General features: G+C 44.2%; 1 protein-coding gene across 1 annotated transcript; it reads left to right on the forward strand.

Annotated features, from left to right (window-relative positions):
• The first annotated feature begins 30 nt into the window (after nt 1-30).
• LOC139542198 (structural maintenance of chromosomes protein 1A) lies at nt 31-19,306 on the forward strand. Its single transcript, XM_071347342.1, has 23 exons — nt 31-419; nt 1,734-1,922; nt 2,570-2,682; nt 4,112-4,315; nt 4,541-4,779; nt 4,981-5,239; nt 5,471-5,611; nt 5,739-5,921; nt 6,202-6,309; nt 6,729-6,914; nt 7,076-7,255; nt 9,141-9,287; nt 10,617-10,754; nt 11,003-11,226; nt 12,136-12,277; nt 12,558-12,703; nt 12,973-13,126; nt 15,360-15,470; nt 15,712-15,868; nt 16,007-16,161; nt 16,376-16,597; nt 16,892-16,999; nt 17,215-19,306. Exons 1-23 carry the CDS (start codon nt 311-313, stop codon nt 17,293-17,295), a joined length of 3,696 nt encoding a protein of 1,231 aa, XP_071203443.1. The 5' UTR covers nt 31-310; the 3' UTR covers nt 17,296-19,306.
• The last annotated feature ends 481 nt before the right edge of the window (nt 19,307-19,787 follow it).

Below are 19,787 nucleotides of genomic sequence, written 5' to 3' on the forward strand. Positions count from 1 at the left end.
AGCAACATCTCGCGAGAACTAATTCACTTACGCGCGCGCTCAGAGGTCTCAAATCGTGTAGGAGGACTGTAAAATGGCGCATTGTTGTTGCAGTCGTACATTTTGAAAGCTAGCTTGTAAGCTAATCGAGTTAGTTAGCTGGGCACACCAACCGATTATGCAACTTTAGCTTCTTTTTATTTGTATGTGTTTACAATTTGCTTACATGTTTCTCGTTTGAGTTCAAAAGCTAGCTAGCATTAGCGACATTAGCTGCTAGCACAACAACACATATTCCTTCTTCTGTTTCCGCACAAGAGATCTGATCAAAATGGGTTATTTGAAACTAATAGAGATCGAAAACTTCAAATCTTACAAGGGCAGGCAAATCATCGGTCCCTTTCACAAGTTTACCGCGATTATTGGACCCAATGGATCCGGTAAGTAGTGGCCAATCAACATTGCAAGTAGGCTATCTAGCTAATGCTAACATTACTGTATTGCTAGTCCTAGCTAGATTGCTAGCTAATGCTAGTTTAGCCGGGTTGACTATTTGCATCAATGCATGGATGGGCGGCTATACTTGTTACTTTGTCGATAACGACAGCACAACACTTGCTTTCTATTTAATTTTAGCTACTTTTTGTTGTTGTTGCTCCAACTGTAGCTAGCTAGCCACGGGTCCAAAACATTTTACTATGATAAACATTTCCCACACTGACAAATTAAATTGTATTTGTCACATGCGCCGAATACAACATTACAGTGAAATGCTTACTTACAAGCCCTTAACCCTTAACCAACAATGCAGTTAAGAAAATACCAACAACAACAAAAAGTAAGAGATAAGAATAACAAATGATTAGAGCAACAGTAAATAACAATAGTGGGGCTATATACAGGGGGTACCGGTACAGAGTCAATGTGTGGGGGCACCGGTGTCGAGGTAATTTAGTTAATATGTACATGTAGGTAGAGTTATTAAAGTGACTATGCATAGATAATAACAGAGTGTGGGGGGGGGGGGGGGTTGCAAATAGTCTGGGTAGCCAATTGATTAGCTGTTCAGGAGTCCTATGGCTTGGGGGTAGAAGCTATTTAGGAGCCTCTTGGACCTAGACTTTGCGCTCTGGTACTGCTTGCCAGAACAGTCTATGACTAGGGTGGCTGGAGTCTTTGACAATTTTTAGGGCCTTCCTCTGATACCGCCTGATATAGAGGTCCTCGATGGCAGGAAGCTTGACCCCAGTGATGCACTGGGCCGTACGCACTACCGTCTGTAGTGCCTTGCGGTCGGAGGCCGAGCAGTTGCCATACCAGGCAGCGATGCAACCCGTCAGGATGCTCTCGATGGTGCAGCTGTAAAACCTTTTGAGGATCTGAGGACCCATGCCAAATCTTTTCAGTCTCCTGAGGGGGAATAGGTTTTGTCGTAACCTCAGGTGACTTTGAATGAGACCTTGCAGGTAGTTGATCTAATAAACATTAGCTAGATCAACAGTTTAATGTAGTCCCGGGCGCCGATCACATGAACGTCGATTTAAGGCAGCCCCCGCACCTCTCTGATTCAGAGGGGTTGAGTGCAATTGGAAGACAAATTTCTGTTGAATGCATTCAGTTGTGCAACTGATTAGGTATCAACTTATCCTGGTCCTGAGTTAGTTTACGTCCTCTTCCACGTAAACAATATTTGCAAGACTTGAATAGTTACTCGCTGACTCCATTTGTTCCCATTCATATTCTCTCCCTCCCAGGCAAGTCCAACCTCATGGACGCCATCAGCTTTGTGCTGGCTGAGAAGACCAGCAACCTGCGTGTGAAGACTCTGAAGGACCTGATCCATGGAGCTCCCGTGGGGAAGCCGGCAGCCAACAGAGCCTTTGTGAGCATGGTGTACCATGAGGACAGTGGGGAAGAGCGCACCTTCACCAGAATCATCATTGGTATGCCACAGCTGTCTCCACATCCAGATGTGATAAACTGTGTGGCTGTGATGCTTCCCTTAATGTCTGCTAGTCCAATTTGTGGTCTTGTGCTGAGTCTGAAGTGGCACTCAAATCCCTACATAGTGCATTACTTTTGATGGGTCCTGGTCAAAAGTAGTGCACTTTATAGGGTGCCATTTTGGACAGACCAATCAATCAATCAAGTTTATTTTATATAGCCCTTCGTACATCAGCTAATATCTCGAAGTGCTGTACAGAAACCCAGCCTAAAACCCCAAACAGCAAGCAATGCAGGTGTAGAAGCACGGTGGCTAGGAAAAACTCCCTAGAAAGGCCAAAACCTAGGAAGAAACCTAGAGAGGAACCAGGCTATGAGGGGTGGCCAGTCCTCTTCTGGCTGTGCCGGGTGGAGATTATAACAGAACATGGCCAAGATGTTCAAAATGTTCATAAATGACAAGCATGGTCAAATAATAATCAGGAATAAATGTCAGTTGGCTTTTCATAGCCGATCATTAAGAGTTGAAAACAGCAGGTCTGGGACAGGTAGGGGTTCCATAACCGCAGGCAGAACAGTTGACCCTTGGTATTCTGATCTCTTTGTCGGATAGCCATAACTATCACAAATCTTCTCTGTGTGTCAGGCTCGTCGTCAGAGTACCGTATCAACAGTAAGGTGGTGAATCTGGCAGAGTACAGCGAGGAGCTGGAGAAACTAGGAATCCTCATCAAGGCCAGGAACTTCCTTGTCTTCCAGGTGAGAACTGATGCAAACAGTAACATACACACACGGTAATAGTCACATACACAAAAAAATATGTAGATAAATATATTTTTTGCAAGTAGGCAGATTTTCTTGATCTTTCTTCATATAAAATGTAAACTACATATGCTCATGCAAACAATTAGCATATTTGAGCAGAATATGTGTAGAGCTTCCCTAAAAGCGAATATAATCAAATGTTATTTGTCACAATCGATTATTTTTTTCTTTGTTTGTTTTCTTTTTTTTTCTCACTTTTTATATCGAATAATTATTATTATTAATTTTTTATTTTTTTTTTCCCTAATTTTTCTCACTTTACATCTTTTTTTTATTTTTATTATTATTATTATTTTTTTTAAATTATTATTTTTTTTTACCGTTATTTTACCAGGTAAGTTGACTGAGAACACGTTCTCATTTGCAGCAACGACCTGGGGAATAGTTACAGGGGAGAGGAGGGGGATGAATGAGCCAATTGTGCGCCAAATACAACAATTGTAGACCTTACAGTGAAATGCTTACTTACAAGCCCTTAACCAACAATGCAGTTCAAGAAATAGTTGATAAAATATTTACTAAATAAACTAAAGTAAAAAAATCTAATAAATAAAAAAGTAATACAAGAAATGTACGTAACAATAACAAGGCTATATACATGGGGTACCGGTACCGAGTGATTGTGCAGGGGTACAGGATAGTCGAGGTAAAGTGACTATGCATAGATAATAAACAGCGAGTTGCAGCAGTGTAAAAACAAAGGGGGGGAGAGGTCAATGTAGATAGTCCGGGTGGCCATTTGATTAGTTGTTCAGCAGTCTTATGGCTTGGGGGTGGAAGCTGTTATGGAGCCTTTTGGTCCTAGACTTGGAGCTCCGGTACCACTTGCAGTGCGGTAGCAGAGAGAACAGTCTTTGACTTGTGTGACTGGAGTCTTTGACAATTTTTTGTGCCTTCCTCTGATTCCGCCTGGTATAGAGATCCTGGATGTCAGGAAGCTTGGCCCCAGTGATGTACTGGGCCGTACGCACTACCCTCTTTAGCGCCTTGCGGTCAGATGCCGAGCAGTTGCCATACCAGGCGGTGATGCAACCGGTCAGGATGCTCTCGTTGGTGCAGCAGTATAACTTTTAGCTGGTAGAAATGAGGTAAAATGGATTAAAGTTTGCCTGCGTTAAAGTCCCCAGCCACTAGAAGCGCTGCTTCTGGGTGAACATTTTCTTGTTTGCTTATGGCCTTATACAGCTCGTTGAGTGCGGTCTTAGTACCAGCATCGGTTTGTGGTGGTAAAGAGACAGCTACGAATAATATAGATGAGAGCTCTCTTGGTGAGAGAACCGTAGAGACTGTTCGTCCATGGACCTCGCTGACCCTGTGTAAGACTGTGTTCGTAACCTCTGACCTCTATGTATTCCCCAATCAGGGTGCAGTGGAGTCGATAGCCATGAAGAACCCTAAGGAGCGTACTGCTCTGTTTGAGGAGATCTCCCGGTCTGGGGAGCTGGCTCAGGAGTACGACCGTAGGAAGAAGGAGATGGTGAAGGCTGAGGAGGACACACAATTTAACTACCACCGCAAGAAGAACATCGCCGCAGAACGCAAAGAGGCCAAGCAGGAGAAAGAGGAGGTATGGAAGACAGCCAGTCTGATAGCATCCTTCTCTTCTCACGAGAGCTCACTCACACTTCCCATCTGTAGGTAGAAGGTAATATTGAGACAGATTGATAGACCCCATTATTTTTCCATTTCGCCCTACAACACAAAAAAAAACTTTTTAAAAAAATGCCACAATTTGCGAACCTTCTATGTAGTTCTCATGTATCATTCACACTTTATCCCTCCCCCTCTCCAGGCTGAGCGTTACCAGCGTCTGAAGGACGAGGTGGTGAAGGCCCACGTCCAGATGCAGCTGTTCAAGCTGTACCACAACGACGCCGAGATCGACAAGCTGAACCGCGAGCTGTCGCACCGCAACAAGGAGATCGACAAGGACCGCAAGAAGATGGATCACGTGGAGGAGGAACTGAAGGAGAAGAAGAAAGAGCTGGGACGGATGATGAGAGACCAACAGACAGTGGAGAAAGAGATCAAGTGAGTGGGGATGGAGGGAGGGAAAAAGAGCTGGGGAGGATTGAGAGACCAGCAGACTGTAGAGGAGGTCAAGTGCGTACGCAGGGAGCAAGGGGAAATGAAGAAAAGCCTAAGAATTTGATAGACCAGGTGGAATTGTTGCCCTTTTGTAAGTTAACGATTTAATATCTTAACCTTTTCCACTCCCTCTTCCTCCTACAGGGAGAAGGATGCTGAACTGAACCAAAAGCGTCCGCAGTACATCAAGGCCAAAGAGAACACCTCCCACAAGATCAAAAAACTGGAAGCAGCCAAGAAGTCCCTCCAGAATGCCCAGAAGCTGTACAAGAAGAGGAAGGGGGACATGGATGAGTTGGAGAAAGAGCAGGGCGCTGTGGAGATGGCCCGGCAGGAGTTTGACGACCGCATGGAGGAGGAGGCTCAGAGCCAAGGACAGGACCTCACACTGGAGGAAAACCAGGTTGGAGCCTATGAACGGTCATGAGGGTGTTCTAAGTTAAATATGAATGGTCATAGGGAGATAGTCCGCTGTAACCTTTCATAGGATCCCAGTCTATCAGGCAGCAGTGTTGCCACAGTGAGGGACGTATGGGAAGGTCGGTGGTTCATATCCCAGGTTAGCCAGACTTACTATCTCTCAAATATGTAGGTGAATATTTAATACTCACCACCTCCCTCCCGCTCTCCCCAGGTGAAGGCCTACCACCGCCTGAAGGAGGAGGCCAGTAAGCGGGCGGCCACTCTGGCCCAGGAGCTGGAGAAGTTCAACAGAGACCAAAAGGCCGACCAGGACCGGCTCGACCTTGAGGAAAGGAAGAAAGTGGAGACTGAGGTAAAGGATGAGGATGATACGGAATACAGGGTTGTGCTCGTCGGGGCACGCAATGTAAAAAGGTCGCGCAACAGAAAAGGTGACTGACCAAAGAGAGATTACCGTTATTAATATGTTACATCTGCAGGCCAAGATCAAGCAAAAGATCCGTGAGATAGAGGAGAACCAGAAGCGTATTGAGAAGCTGGAGGACTACATTACCACCAGCAAGCAGTCTTTGGATGAACAGAAGAGAATGGAGGAGGAGCTGACTGAGGAGGTAGAGGGGGCCAAGAAGAGGATCGACGAGATCAACCTGGAACTCAACCAGGTACTGGAACACTATCTGTCAGTCAATCAACCAATCCAAGCTATTGGTTGATTCTGAAACGCACTGGGAAAGTTAAAACATTTTGTGTTGACATTACATGATAACTGTATCAGAATTGCTAATCTGGAAGAGAAAAAACCTGATACATTTTCAGTTTTGCCTGTCTCCTGTGGGGTTTGCTGCTATGTAGATTGGTAGCAAATGGCAAGTCCCAGGACCATGTCATATCAGTCGACATGGCCTGAGGACATTTGACTGACATCTTATCTCTGTTCCCTAGGTGATGGAGCAGCTGGGCGACGCCAGGATTGACAGACAGGAGAACAGCAGGCAGGCACGCAAAGCAGAGATCATGGAGAGCATCAAGAGACTGTATCCCGGATCTGTGGTAAGACTGCGGGCACCTACAGATACAGAGTTTGGTCTGGGGAATGTCAGTTGGCGTAGGGCAACCACAGAGTATTAAGACATTCTGCGCTGGATCTGTGCTAAAATAACTGGAGGCTGCAGCTAGCATAGTTAGCACACAGTTCGCTGTAAAGGCTAGAGGCTACCAGACAAAGCAGAGATTATGGAGAGCATCGAACTCTATCCCCGATCTGTGGCAGGACTGGAGGCACTGTAAGCAATAGGACAACCAGAGTAAGCTATCTATGCTTGTCACTGGGATGCCCTCTTCCTTCTCTGTTTTACTCTCCCCGCAACTGCTCACTGTTCTTGTGTTCTAGACATGTTTCTTCTCTCAGAATATTGACGTGACCGTGGAATGGTTGACACATTCCAACGCGCTCTCCCTCTTCCCTCCAGTACGGCCGTCTGATCGACCTGTGTCAGCCCACTCAGAAGAAGTTTCAGATCGCTGTGACCAAGGTGCTGGGCAAGAACATGGACGCCATCATCGTGGACTCGGAGAAGACCGGCAGAGACTGCATCCAGTACATCAAGGAGCAGAGGGGAGAGCCGGAGACCTTCCTGCCCCTCGACTATCTGGAGGTACACACTGGGGAAGACTTAAGTTCAACGGGACTGGTCACTTACATGGGACTCCACAATGGCATTATGTCCATGTGAACACAGACCTGTATCAGTCCGGTCTATTGGTCTACAGCTCTGTGCTTGTGTCAGTCTTAACTGTCCGTGTCTCTGTGTGTCAGGTGAAGCCTACAGATGAGAAGCTGCGTGAGCTGCGTGGAGCCAAGCTGGTGATCGATGTGATTCGCTACGAGCCGCCTCACATTAAGAAGGCCCTGCAGTACGCATGTGGTAACGCACTGGTCTGTGAGAACGTAGAGGACGCTCGACGCATCGCCTTCGGAGGGCCCTACAGACACAAGGTAGGAGGACAACGCACGCACACTGATGCATACACACACACCGTAGTGTTTTCAACAAGCACATGGAGTAAGTAGCCAGCCAAATAGAACAAGTAGCCAGCCAATCTTCCCCCGGAAATGAAATTCTCTATTTTGTTGGCCTCTGGTACATTCTAATGCTAGATTGTATTTTCGTATCTCAGAGCATCGTAGCACCATTAGGTGCAAAAACTTGACTTACCCAGTTGCGGCCCACTTTTTGGAGGCAGGCCACTCGATTTCGTCTCTGCGTTATATTGGCATCGAACATGTCACCCTCCCTAGGAGAGTGGGTGACCTTGATAATTTATTGTTAAAACGAGAGGCTGCCTGGATCTTTAACTTAAAGACCCTTGCTCCCTTCGGTCTCAACGTAGACTTTGATCTGAAGCCATTCTTGTGATTATTGTGACTTTGCCATTGTAATTGTTTGTAAGCTTGTTTAGTCTAAAATGAATCTATGATCGTATGCTATCCATTTGTTTTTTGTATGCTGTTCTTTGTATGCCATTTTACTATTTGAGAATTAACCAATGATATTAGGCCACTCTTGGCCATGATTACAGACATCTGTGTGTCTTTTGACACTATATAAACGAGTCATCCCACGGTGTTTGTGATTATACCCTGATGAAGACAGCTTGGCTGTCGAAACGTTGGATATTACATTTTTGCGTCTGAGCTCCTAGAGTGTGTGGCGCTCCTTTATTTTTAAGTTTTCTACTCCGCTAGCCAGCACCTCGCCTAAATAGGTGTGCGTTTCTTTTTCTTCTAGATTGTATTTTCTACCATCAACTATCAGGAAAAAACACAGAATTTTTTTCGTACTTTTACAGGGTTAGTTTCATCAGCTGTTGTACTATACAGGGTTTCTGTTTACTGGATCCATATGCATTGTAACCTGATTAGGGTGTCCAACTACGGTGCTCAGAATGACAAATCACATTTAGATCAGGGTAATTCATCTTGACCAAACATGCAACTTGACGCAACGGCGCGCGTCAATTACCGAATTCCGATGCGTATTTAAAGACGTTAGAATAACTGTCCACATTTGCTTTCCTCAGCCAACAATACGGGCAATGAACAGCAAAATCTTTAGTCTGTCAATCTACTATCCCCCATGGTAGGAAAGTTGACCTATTCTATTGGTCAGCTTTGTCGTTTTGTGCGAAAAAGAACGAGGCTATTCCAACCAAACTCTGGGACACTTGTGGGACGATAGATTCCAAATTCATACAACCAATAGGCCTAGGCTAGATAATGTTTTTTAAATGAAAAAGCAATGAGGCTGACGCAACGGATGAGAACGTTTAGCTTGGCCCGGCACATGTTTGTACTGTCCCCGGGCCGTCGTTAATGTCGGACCCTGCACGCTAAAGAAAATAAATGGTGTCAGAAAACAATGGACTAAGTCGATTTAGACTCGTCGTTACCACATTATATGGGACGTGCAAATTCATGCTCTCGCTCCCCGTGTATAGAAATTAGACTGCAACCATAGCGCACACAACACACACACACCCAGGTACCGAGAGGCGGGACAGACGGCAGACTGTCAAACTAGCAGTGTTTCCCTGTCATCGCTCAGTTTGTGACTGACAGGCGCCTATCCTATCAATAGATTGCTAGAAGATGCATATCGTTCATTGTAGCGGGAGAGTGCTCAGCAGAATTTTTTCTTCTTCTTCTGACTAGCGAATTGAAAAGTAGCCTAGTTAATTTAATTGGAAAAATAAGGCGCTAGTAGAAAACACTGCGTACAGACAAAAGGTACACACCTTGAGTGAAAGACGTGCAAATAACTGTCCACCCCTCTCTCCCTTCATCCGTGCACTCCTCTCTTTCCCTCTACCTCCCTCTCCAGACAGTGGCCCTGGACGGTACTCTGTTCCAGAAGTCCGGTGTGATCTCTGGGGGTGCTAGTGATCTGAAGGCTAAGGCCAGGCGCTGGGATGAGAAGGCTGTGGACAAACTCAAGGACAAGAAGGAGAAACTCACTGAGGAACTCAAGGTAAACAGTCACTCTGGCCACTGGGGTCTTGAGCATCGTCAGCATCATTACCATCATCATAACATGTTATGGCACTCAAAGTAAACCAGTCACACATCCCGTTCTGATTTGGAGCATCCTACCTCATAACCAATCTTCCCTCTGTTTTTTTCCGGCACTGGGCAAATTTCAGGTCTGTTGATCACAAACTTGAACATTGAACATTTGGTGTGACTTCCGGCGCGTTTACTGTGAACACTGAGGGTGTACCTGCTTTAAGTTAGCTTTAACACTGGTCAAGCAGGCTACTGTGACTATTTTATAATAATGTAGGTCTACCAGAGTGGCCTACCATCAAAAACAATGGAGAAATGCATCCCATAACATTTTAACATGGAAATAGCTGTTCTATCATTCAGCCTACAGTAGCAGCCAATGTGAAGAAACATGCAGGGCTTGACATTAACCTGTTTATCCACTTGTCCTTCAGACAAGGAGGTGACTGAAATGTTGTTGTTGTTTGTAAGATACCACTTTACAAAATATACAATGTGTCATTATTCCCATACCATAATTACAGAGAATCAGACAAATTATGCTACTCGCTGTCTCAAAATATAACACTGCCCCTTTAAGACAAAAAAAGCTCTTTACCTGACTCGCGTTTCAAAGATTTCTAGAAATACACATTGTGCTCTTGTAGGAAGCAAACAATCCCCCCTTGCTGACTGATCTATATGTGGCGCTCGCTTTGATCTAAAAAAAACAAACAAGCTCATCTACTCATGACTACTCATGCTGTAAACACAGTTATTATCTGGCATAATTAGTTTTTGTCTCTCGGTATGTTGAATTGAACGTGGATAATATTGTGTTGATTCGATCACAATTCCCACAGTAAAGGGAAACGTTGATAGTGTTAACTGAACTTCACTCAACTTTCTGGAGTTTTAATCTCGTGCTTCTCTACGCGGGCTGATATTTCTTCTGCGTGGCTTAGAGGGAATATTGCTCATAACATTACCATACTTCTAACATATATTAATATGAAACTTAAGTACCGTAGAAACCTATTTTACTTAGCCGTTATCAAGCTGCAGTTGGATAAGCAGCCTAATGTATCTATTAGAATGTTGTCACGGCTGATAACTGAACACAAGCACTGCGATAACAATGATGCATCTCTGAAAGGAACAGGACTACAATAACAATGATGCATCTCTGAAAGGAACAGGACTACAATAACAATGATGCATCTCTGAAAGGAACAGGACTACAATAACAATGATGCATCTCTGAAAGGAACAGGACTACAATAACAATAGGGCATCTCTCTCTCTCTGGGTGTAGGAGCAAATGAAGGCTAAGAGGAAGGAGGCAGAGCTGCGCCAGGTCCAGTCTCAGGCCCACGGCCTCCAGATGAGACTCAAATACTCCCAGAGCGACCTGGAGCAGACCAAGACCCGACACCTCTCCCTCAACATGCAGGTATGGACGTGTAGCAACACGGTGTCCGTTCGTTTTGCGGTAGCCCTAAACGAAGGGTCTGAAACCTGTGGCTCTGGAGCTGCATGTGGCTTTTTTATGTGATGTGGTGATTTATAATGATTTATTTAAAGTCATCAATAGAGGTTTCTACTGCACAATGTGTGTGTCACTAGGGTTTCTAGAACCCCGTAGACACACTGTTGTGATTTCATTAGACTAGCTTGAAGTCCTTTTCCCATCCCCTGTAGGAGAAATCCAAGCTGGAGAGTGAGCTGGCTAACTTCGGCCCTCGCATCAACGACATCAAGAGGATCATCCAATCCCGTGAAAAGGAGGTCAATAATTTGAGAGACCGGATGAACGTTGTGGAAGATGAGGTGTTTATCGAGTTCTGTAAGGAGATTGGGGTCAGGAACATCAGAGAGTTCGAGGAGGAGAAGGTGAAGAGGCAGAACGAGATCGCCAAGAAACGGTAAGTCACTCTCCTCCGTCATGTCAATGTCAAATCAAACTTTATTTGTCACATGCGCCAAATACAACAAGTGTAGACATTACCGTGAAATGCTTACTTACAAGCCCTTAACCAACTGTAGTTCAAGAAGAGTTAAGAAAATATTTACAAAATAAACTAAAGTTTAAAAAAATAAAAGGGCAACAATAAAATAAGGCAATATACAGGGGGTACCGGTACTGAGTCAATGTGCGGGGGTACGGTACAGGTTAGTTGAGGTAATATGTACATGTAGGTAGGGTTAAAATGACTATGCGTAGATAATAAACAGCGAGTAGCAGCACTGTAAAAATAAGGGGGGGGGGGGTCAATGCAAATAGTACGATTAGCTGTTAAGCCTTTTGGACCTAGACTTGGCGCTCAGGTACCGCTTGCTGTGCAGTAGCAGAGAGAACAGTCTATGACTAGGGTGGCTGGAGTCTTTGGTAATTTTTAGGGCCTTCCTCTGACACCGCCTGGTATAGAGGTCCTGGATGGCAGGAAGATTGGCCCCAGTGATGTACTGTGTCGTACGCACTACCCTCTGTAGTGCCTTGCGGTCGGAGGCTGAGCGGTTGCCATACCAGGCGGTGATGCAAACAGTCCGGATCCTTTTGATGGTGCAGCTGTAGAACTTTTTGAGGATAAGAGGACCCATGCCAAATCTTTTCAGTCTCCTGAGGGGGAATAGGCATTGTGAATGTGAACCTGTTTCTGTGCGCTATAGTCAGCCATTTTGTCTGTCTCTTAGGCTCTTCCTCAATTCATCTTCCTTTGATTCCTCTCACCTGTTTCTTAAAACGCAAAGGTCGGAGGGGAGGGACCTTGAGAGTGACGGTTTCTTTGAGTGTGTTAACCTAACGGCATCCATTTTGTGTCTGTGACCTTTAGGCTGGAGTTTGAAACCCAGAAGACTCGTCTGGGCATCCAGCTGGACTATGAGAAAAACCAGCTGAAAGAGGACAAGGAGAAGGTCATGATGTGGGAGCAGACCGTCAAGAAGGACGAGGCGGAGATAGAGCGACTCAAGAAGGTAAAGAGAGATTAACATAAACCGAACTAAGTCTTGAAATGTGCAGTTGCACACTCCCACTCAATGGATTTAACAATGGCGGAAACTCCGTCCAACCACCCGTCCACCAATCCAAAGCTTTTATATCCATGACGAGGAGTGTGCCCTTCTCGGGTGAAGGGAGGAGACTCGGCACGTAGCCTAAATTCTTAGACCGATGGCGTTAATCAGATGTGTACTCTCTTTGTTAGGTGAGATTGGATGTTTTTGAACTGTTTTTCTCCCTGTGTCTCTTTCCCAGGAGGAGCACCGCCACATGAAGATCATCGACGAGACCATGGCCCAGCTGCAGGACCTGAAGAACCAGCACCTCACCAAGAAGTCCGAGGTCAACGACAAGAACCACAACATGGAGGAGATACGCAAGAAACTGGGAGGCGCCAACAAGTGAGTCTCAAACCATAGACACGTGCGCACACAAACTCTCATGCTCTTTTTCTTCCCATTTCTGAAAGGCACGTATTTCTTACTTACTACATTATTTTTGTATGCGTTTAAAAAAAGAAATAACCATTTGTAGCGTTGCCATTTAGTTTGTGTTCAACAATTGTGTGTTTGTGTTTACCTTAGGGAGCTGACCCAGAAAGATGGTTACTAGTTTTGTAGCGTTGCAGTTTGCGGCGGTATTGTTTGACCGATGTGTGTTATTCCCTCAGGGAGCTGACCCAGCTGCAGAAGGAAGTGACGGCCATCGAGACCAAGCTGGAGCAGAAACGCAGCGACCGCCACAACCTGCTGCAGGCCTGTAAGATGCAGGACATCAGACTGCCGCTACGCTCTGGGACCATGGACGACATCGGCCAGGGAGAGGTACTTAACACTCTCTCTTTCTCTCCCACTCTCTCTTTGTCCATCTTTCTACCTCCCTTTTTCTCTCTCTGACATTCTCCCTCTCTCTGACATGCTCGCTCTCTCCACGGGAAACACATGTTTACATTGCCAAAGCAAGTGAAATAGATAATAAACAATAAAAAAAACATTACACACACAAAAAAAATAAAGACATTTCAAATGTCATATGTGCAAGTAGTTAAAGTACAAAAGGGAAAATAAATGGGTTGTATTTACAATGGTGTTCTTCACTGGTTGCCCTTTTCTTATGGCATCAGGTCACAGATCTGGCTGCTGATATGGGAGTTTATCAAAATTGGGTTTGTTTCGAATTCTTTGTGGGTCTGTGTAATCTGAGGGAAACACAGTGGGGAGAACAAGTATTTGATACACTGTAGATGTCAAATGTTTTATCATAGGTACACTTCAACTGTGAGAGACGGAATCTAAAACAAAAATCCAGAAAATCACATTGTATGATTTTTAAGTAATTAATTTGCATTTTATTGCATGACATAAGTATTTGATACATCAGAAAAGCAGAACTTAATATTTGGTACAGAAACATTTGTTTGCAATTACAGAGATCATACGTTTCCTGTAGTTCTTGACCAGGTTTGCACACACTGCAGCAGGGATTTTGGCCCACTCCTCCATACAGACCTTCTCCAGATCCTTCAGGTTTCGGGGCTGTCGCTGGGCAATACGGACTTTCAGCTCCCTCCAAAGATTTTCTATTGGGTTCAGGTCTGGAGACTGGCTAGGCCACTCCGGGACCTTGAGATGCTTCTTACGGAGCCACTCCTTAGTTGCCCTGGCTGTGTGTTTCGGGTCGTTGTCATGCTGGAAGACCCAGCCACGACCCATCTTCAATGCTCTTACTGAGGGAAGGAGGTTGTTGGCCAAGATCTCGCGATACATGGCCCCATCCATCCTCCCCTCAATACGGTGCAGTCGTCCTGTCCCCTTTGCAGAAAAGCATCCCCAAAGAATTATGTTTCCACCTCCATGCTTCACGGTTGGGATGGTGTTCTTGTGGTTGTACTCATCCTTCTTCTTCCTCCAAACACGGCGAGTGGAGTTCTATTTTTGTCTTATCAAACACGGCGAAAAAAGCTCTATTTTTGTCTTATCAGACCACATGACCTTCTCCCATTCCTCCTCTGGATCATCCAGATGGTCATTGGCAAACTTCAGACGGGCCTGGACATGCGCTGGCTTGAGCAGGGGGACCTTGCGTGCGCTGCAGGATTTTAATCTATGACGCCGTAGTGTGTTACTAATGGTTTTCTTTGAGACTGGTCCCAGCTCTCTTCAGGTCATTGACCAGGTCCTGCATTGAAGTTCTGGGCTGATCCCTCACCTTCCTCATGATCATTGATGCCCCACGAGGTGAGATCTTGCATGGAGCCCCAGACCGAGGGTGATTGACCGTTTTCTAATAATTGCACCAACAGTTGTTGCCTTCTCACCAAGCTGCTTGCCTATTGTCCTGTAGCCCATCCCAGCCTTGTGCAGGTCTACAATTTTATCCCTGATGTCCTTACACAGCTCTCTGGTCTTGGCCATTGTGGAGAGGTTGGAGTCTGTTTGATTGAGTGTGTGGACAGGTGTCTTTTATACAGGTAACGAGTTCAAACAGGTGCAGTTAATACAGGTAATGAGTGGAGAACAGGAGGGCTTCTTAAAGAAAAACGAACAGATCTGTGAGAGCTGGAATTCTTACTGGTTGGTAGGCGATCAAATACTTATGTCATGCAATAAAATGCAAATTAATTACTTAAAAATCATACAATGTGATTTTCTGGATTTTTGTTTTAGATTCCGTCTCTCACAGTTGAAGTGTACCTATGATAAAAAATTACAGACCTCTACATGCTTTGTAAGTAGGAAAACCTGCAAAATCGGCAGTGTATCAAATACTTGTTCTCCCCACTGTATGTGTCTCTATGGTCAAACATTTGGCAGGTGGTTAGGAAGTGCAGCTCAGTTTCCACCTCCTTTTGTAGGCAGTGTGCACATAGCTTAAGGCGGCCTTCCCCAATAGCAAGGCTATGCTCACTGAGTCTGTACATAGTCAAAGCTTTCCTTAAGTTTGGGTCAGTCTACAGTGGTCTGTTTAGGGCCAAATAGCATTCTAGCGAGCTTTTTTTAATTTAATTTTATTTTTTCAATGTGTTAAGTAATTGTCTTTTTATTTCTCCGTGTGTAGGGGAGCACCCAGCAGGAGGAGTCTAGCAGCAGTCAGAGAACGTCCAGTACTGTCCTGGCTAAAGAGGCTCTCATAGAGATAGACTACAGCATCCTGTCTGAAGACCTCAAGGTAAGAAGTACACCCGTGCGTGAACCCTGCATACTAAGGCTATGTCTGAGAGTGTGCAAGTGCATACTTTGGGAGACGTGTGCAGAAATGGGCCGGAGTTCATCTCCCCCATAGACTGTCTCTCTCTTTGTACATGTAAAATTGTCTGTTTCAGCCATGATTTCAATACCCAGCGATGAGTTTGAAATGTAGTGTGAGTCCGAGGATATGAGTCGCCTAACATTTGTCTGGTCTTTCTCAGGACGCGCTGGCGGAGGATGAGATCAAGGCAGAGATACACACACTGCAGCAACGTCTCAACGAGCAGCAGTCCATACTGCAGAGAATCAGCGCACCCAACATGAAGGCCATGGAGAAACTAGAGTCTGTCAGGGACAAGTTCCAGGAGACCAGCGACGGTAAGGAGGAGAGATGAATGAGTCTGAAGACATGGACTAACATACCGTCTCTCTTGGCGAATGTATCAAATGGTACCGAAACAGGAAAGAATATGTCTTCATTTGTGTAATGTGTTCATGCTCTATTCTGTATTCCAGAGTTTGAGGCGGCCCGTAAGCGAGCCAAGAAGGCCAAGCAGGCGTTTGAGCAGATCAAGAAGGAGAGGTTTGACCGCTTCAACGCCTGTTTTGAGGCTGTATCCACCAACATCGATGAGATCTATAAAGCCCTGTCACGCAACAGCTCTGCCCAGGTACTGTCCCTCAGCAATACTCCATAGTAGTACTGTACCATACGCAAACAGTCTGAAATGTATTCCACCAAGTAAAACTAGCTACAAACTGTATTATGTGGTATTTGCATTAACATAGAGGTCATCCCATATGAAATCAATGGTCTGTTTGACTGCACCCCTTTCGATTTGAACAAAACGTTTGTCTGTGTGTTGGTGTGTTCCTTCATCCCAGGCCTTCCTTGGGCCAGAGAACCCAGAGGAGCCTTACCTGGATGGGATCAACTATAACTGTGTTGCCCCTGGTAAGCGGTTCAGACCCATGGACAACCTCTCTGGAGGGGAGAAGACTGTAGCCGCCCTGGCTCTGCTGTTCGCCATACACAGCTACAAGCCTGCCCCATTCTTCGTCCTGGATGAGATTGATGCTGCTCTGGACAACACCAACATTGGCAAGGTCTGTGTCTAAAACCATGCTGCATGAACTATCGTTATTAATGTCATGAAATACCCATATGTGTTTATGATGTCGTTGTCCTGAAGTCTCGCTATAACCACCATCAGTCTAAAATATTCTTGATGTAAGTGCACTAATTTTAAAGTAGTGCACTAGTAGGGATAGGTTGGAGATGTCTAATGTGTTGTCGATCCACGTTATCCAGATGACTAACGACATCACTCCTTGTTATGTCATGACCATGCTGTTATGTCATGACCATGCTGTTATGTCTAATACTGTCCGTCTATGCAGGTGGCCAACTACATCAAAGACCAGTCAGTGAACACTCAGGCCATAGTGATCTCTCTAAAGGAAGAGTTCTACACCAAGGCTGACTCTCTCATCGGGGTCTATCCAGAGGTACAGACGCAACAAAACACACACACACACACATAACATGCAACACACCTATCCATAAATCCTTGTAATGCTTCGCTTTTACATAAAAACATTACTATAAGAATGTCTTGACATTTTTCTCTCACATTTTACATAATAGAATGAATGTAGCTATGTATGCTAACTGTTTTCTGAAATGAGGGCAAAACTGACAGGGTCACTCTTCCCCCCCACAGCAAGGAGATTGCGTCATCAGCAAAGTGCTGACCTTTGACCTGTCTGTGTACCCTGACGCCAACCCCAACCCCAACGAGTAGAACCCCAACAAGTAGGACATCACACAGAGGAGATAAACGACAGGCATACCTTTTAACTCATTGGCATTTTGACGTTCTGGTTAACCAACTGAACCAGGGTCATATTCATTAGTGCAGGCAACCGAAAATGTTTTGAATCAATTTTGTAACTGAGAACAGAAATGTGTGTTTCTTATTGGACAAGTCCAGCTAGTCCCTACCTTTTTCTGGCAAATGAATATGACACAAATCGCTCGTGTCTATGGATGGCAAATGTAGCTAATAATGTGTTCTGTAGTGTGTTGGTTGTATTGTGGATCAAACATCCATTGGCTAATAGATGTTGTTTGCTATCATGTTTTTAAAAATAATTTCTGTATTTTTGGAGTATATTAGGATTAGAAAATTTGTGATTTTTCTGAATGGAGGGGGTGAGACAAATTACAGCAGCTGAAAGTTGTTATTTCTTGAAAGTTTCACCTTGAATATAATATGCATTTATACAATTTAATCTTTTAATTTGGTTAATTTGGAACCATATGAGTATTGTATTTCAGGACAAGGTTATATGAGGCTTAGAAAAATTGTAAAATGATTTGGAAATCATGCCTTGTTGACTATTTGTATCAGGCTTTGTCCCTCAGACGGTAGAAACCTGCTGACAATGATAATGTATTACATGTAACCATTTATGTTTTTTTGTCTCATAAATGTTTTCTACTAATCTCTTTCCCTTTCTTCAAATTCTTGCTTTCTGTTATTTCACTGGTCTATGTAATGTAAGTATCTGAAATTCTGCTTTTTTTCTCCTTTGTGTTCAGCCTGTTTTTTTGCTGTTGTTTTTTCACTTATTGTGCAATTTTTAACTTTGTCTGAATTGTGTCAGATTGGAAGACCCGTATGTCCCATTAGGTGGCCACTTCATTCCCAGTCAGATGTCATCTGAGCATTTTAAATCCCCATGTCTAACTAGCCTGTATCCAAACTGAATTTTCTGGTTGTTTCACTTTCTTCAAGATGTGGCTCAATGTCAGCTATGGTTATTATTTCTCTACCTTTTGGCAAGATTAAGTCGGTAATGGCCACGGTTGGTTTCACAAACAGGAATGACACATGAGAAGACGTCTTTGTACACCAGACGACCATAAAGTTAAACGGCCCATAGGAAATACCACCGCGGTGTTGGCGAAACTGTGGAGTTTGATGTAGTTGAAGGGGAGACGTGAGACAAGTAGGACCTTGGGGCCTAAATAACGTTTTCGTTACCATGCGTGAGCACGACTGAGTGGTGCAACCCTAAAATATACGTGAAGTGAAACGAAACAATTCAGTTTAGATCGAGGCTACCAAGCCACCTTTTAGTTTTACCAGACAGGCTCTGAGCCTTTCCCCACATTTCCTGATTTTCCAGAAACCCCTGTTGGAAGATACCTGGACCATGCAGGAATCCTGCATACTGGAACATGCAGGAATCCTGCATACTGGAACATGCAGGAATCCTCCAACTGGGAATTTGGGGGAAGTTACCAAATTATTATATATATATTTTCAACTCTAACCATGACCTAATTTAATAAGAGGTAAATCACAACTGTTTTAATTATCTTATTGGATATAAATGCGATGAGATCATGAAACCCCATTAGGGAAATCCATCTAATTTGACCACCTTGTTAGATTAGCTGCTTCCTCTGAAGAGGGGAACAACTGGTGAACATGACATTCTAAGACCAGAATGATGAAAAGCAATTCTTTATTGTTGGTAATATTATGTTAGGTGCATGTTCTTATCCAATCTTTATGAATTGTATCACTAAAGTGAGGGTCAATTTATAAAGGTGAAGAAGGTTTATGAGTTTACCCCTATTGACTTGGGGATGGAGTCTGCTTTAAAAGTATCCCCCTGCCTCCTTTTAAATCTGTCCATGGCCAATGGGAAATGTAATTATCCATTTTAAGGGTCCGTTTTGCATAAGACATGTTTATTCCATTGACTTTGAGTCTTTTTAGTTAATAAAATATACTATTTTAACTTGTTTTCTAATTGTGTATTTGTGGTAGAAGTAAGGTTGAACTCTTTCATAACTTTAAGTTTAGTGTTCGGTCTGTGTTTTGTAGATATTTGTGTATTATAACTTATTCATCCCGTGGGTATGTGTGTTTTGAGGCAGGACTTTCCGGTCCATAAGGGTGAGTGGAGTGTACATCAGTGTACGTACGTATGCTTTGACATGTCAAAGTATTGCCTCAGTTTTCTCCCAGCACAGGTATAAAGGAGTGATTATTCAAATTTGACATGTCTTTCCCTGAGGCTCCCTCTAGAGGCTAACCATTACATTTGTCATATCACGTTTTTCAGCACCATTTGAGCAAACTCACCTGTTATGCTGATGCTTCTTGTGTTGTGTTGTAAACAGCCAGCCATGTCTCAGCCACTCATGGTACTTATTCCTTTTGTACATTTTATTTCTGCAGATAACCAGTGCTTGACTTTGGGAAGGAGTTCACTGGAG

This window comes from Salvelinus alpinus, chromosome 17, assembly GCF_045679555.1.
Source record: "Salvelinus alpinus chromosome 17, SLU_Salpinus.1, whole genome shotgun sequence".
Lineage (NCBI taxonomy): Eukaryota > Metazoa > Chordata > Actinopteri > Salmoniformes > Salmonidae > Salvelinus > Salvelinus alpinus.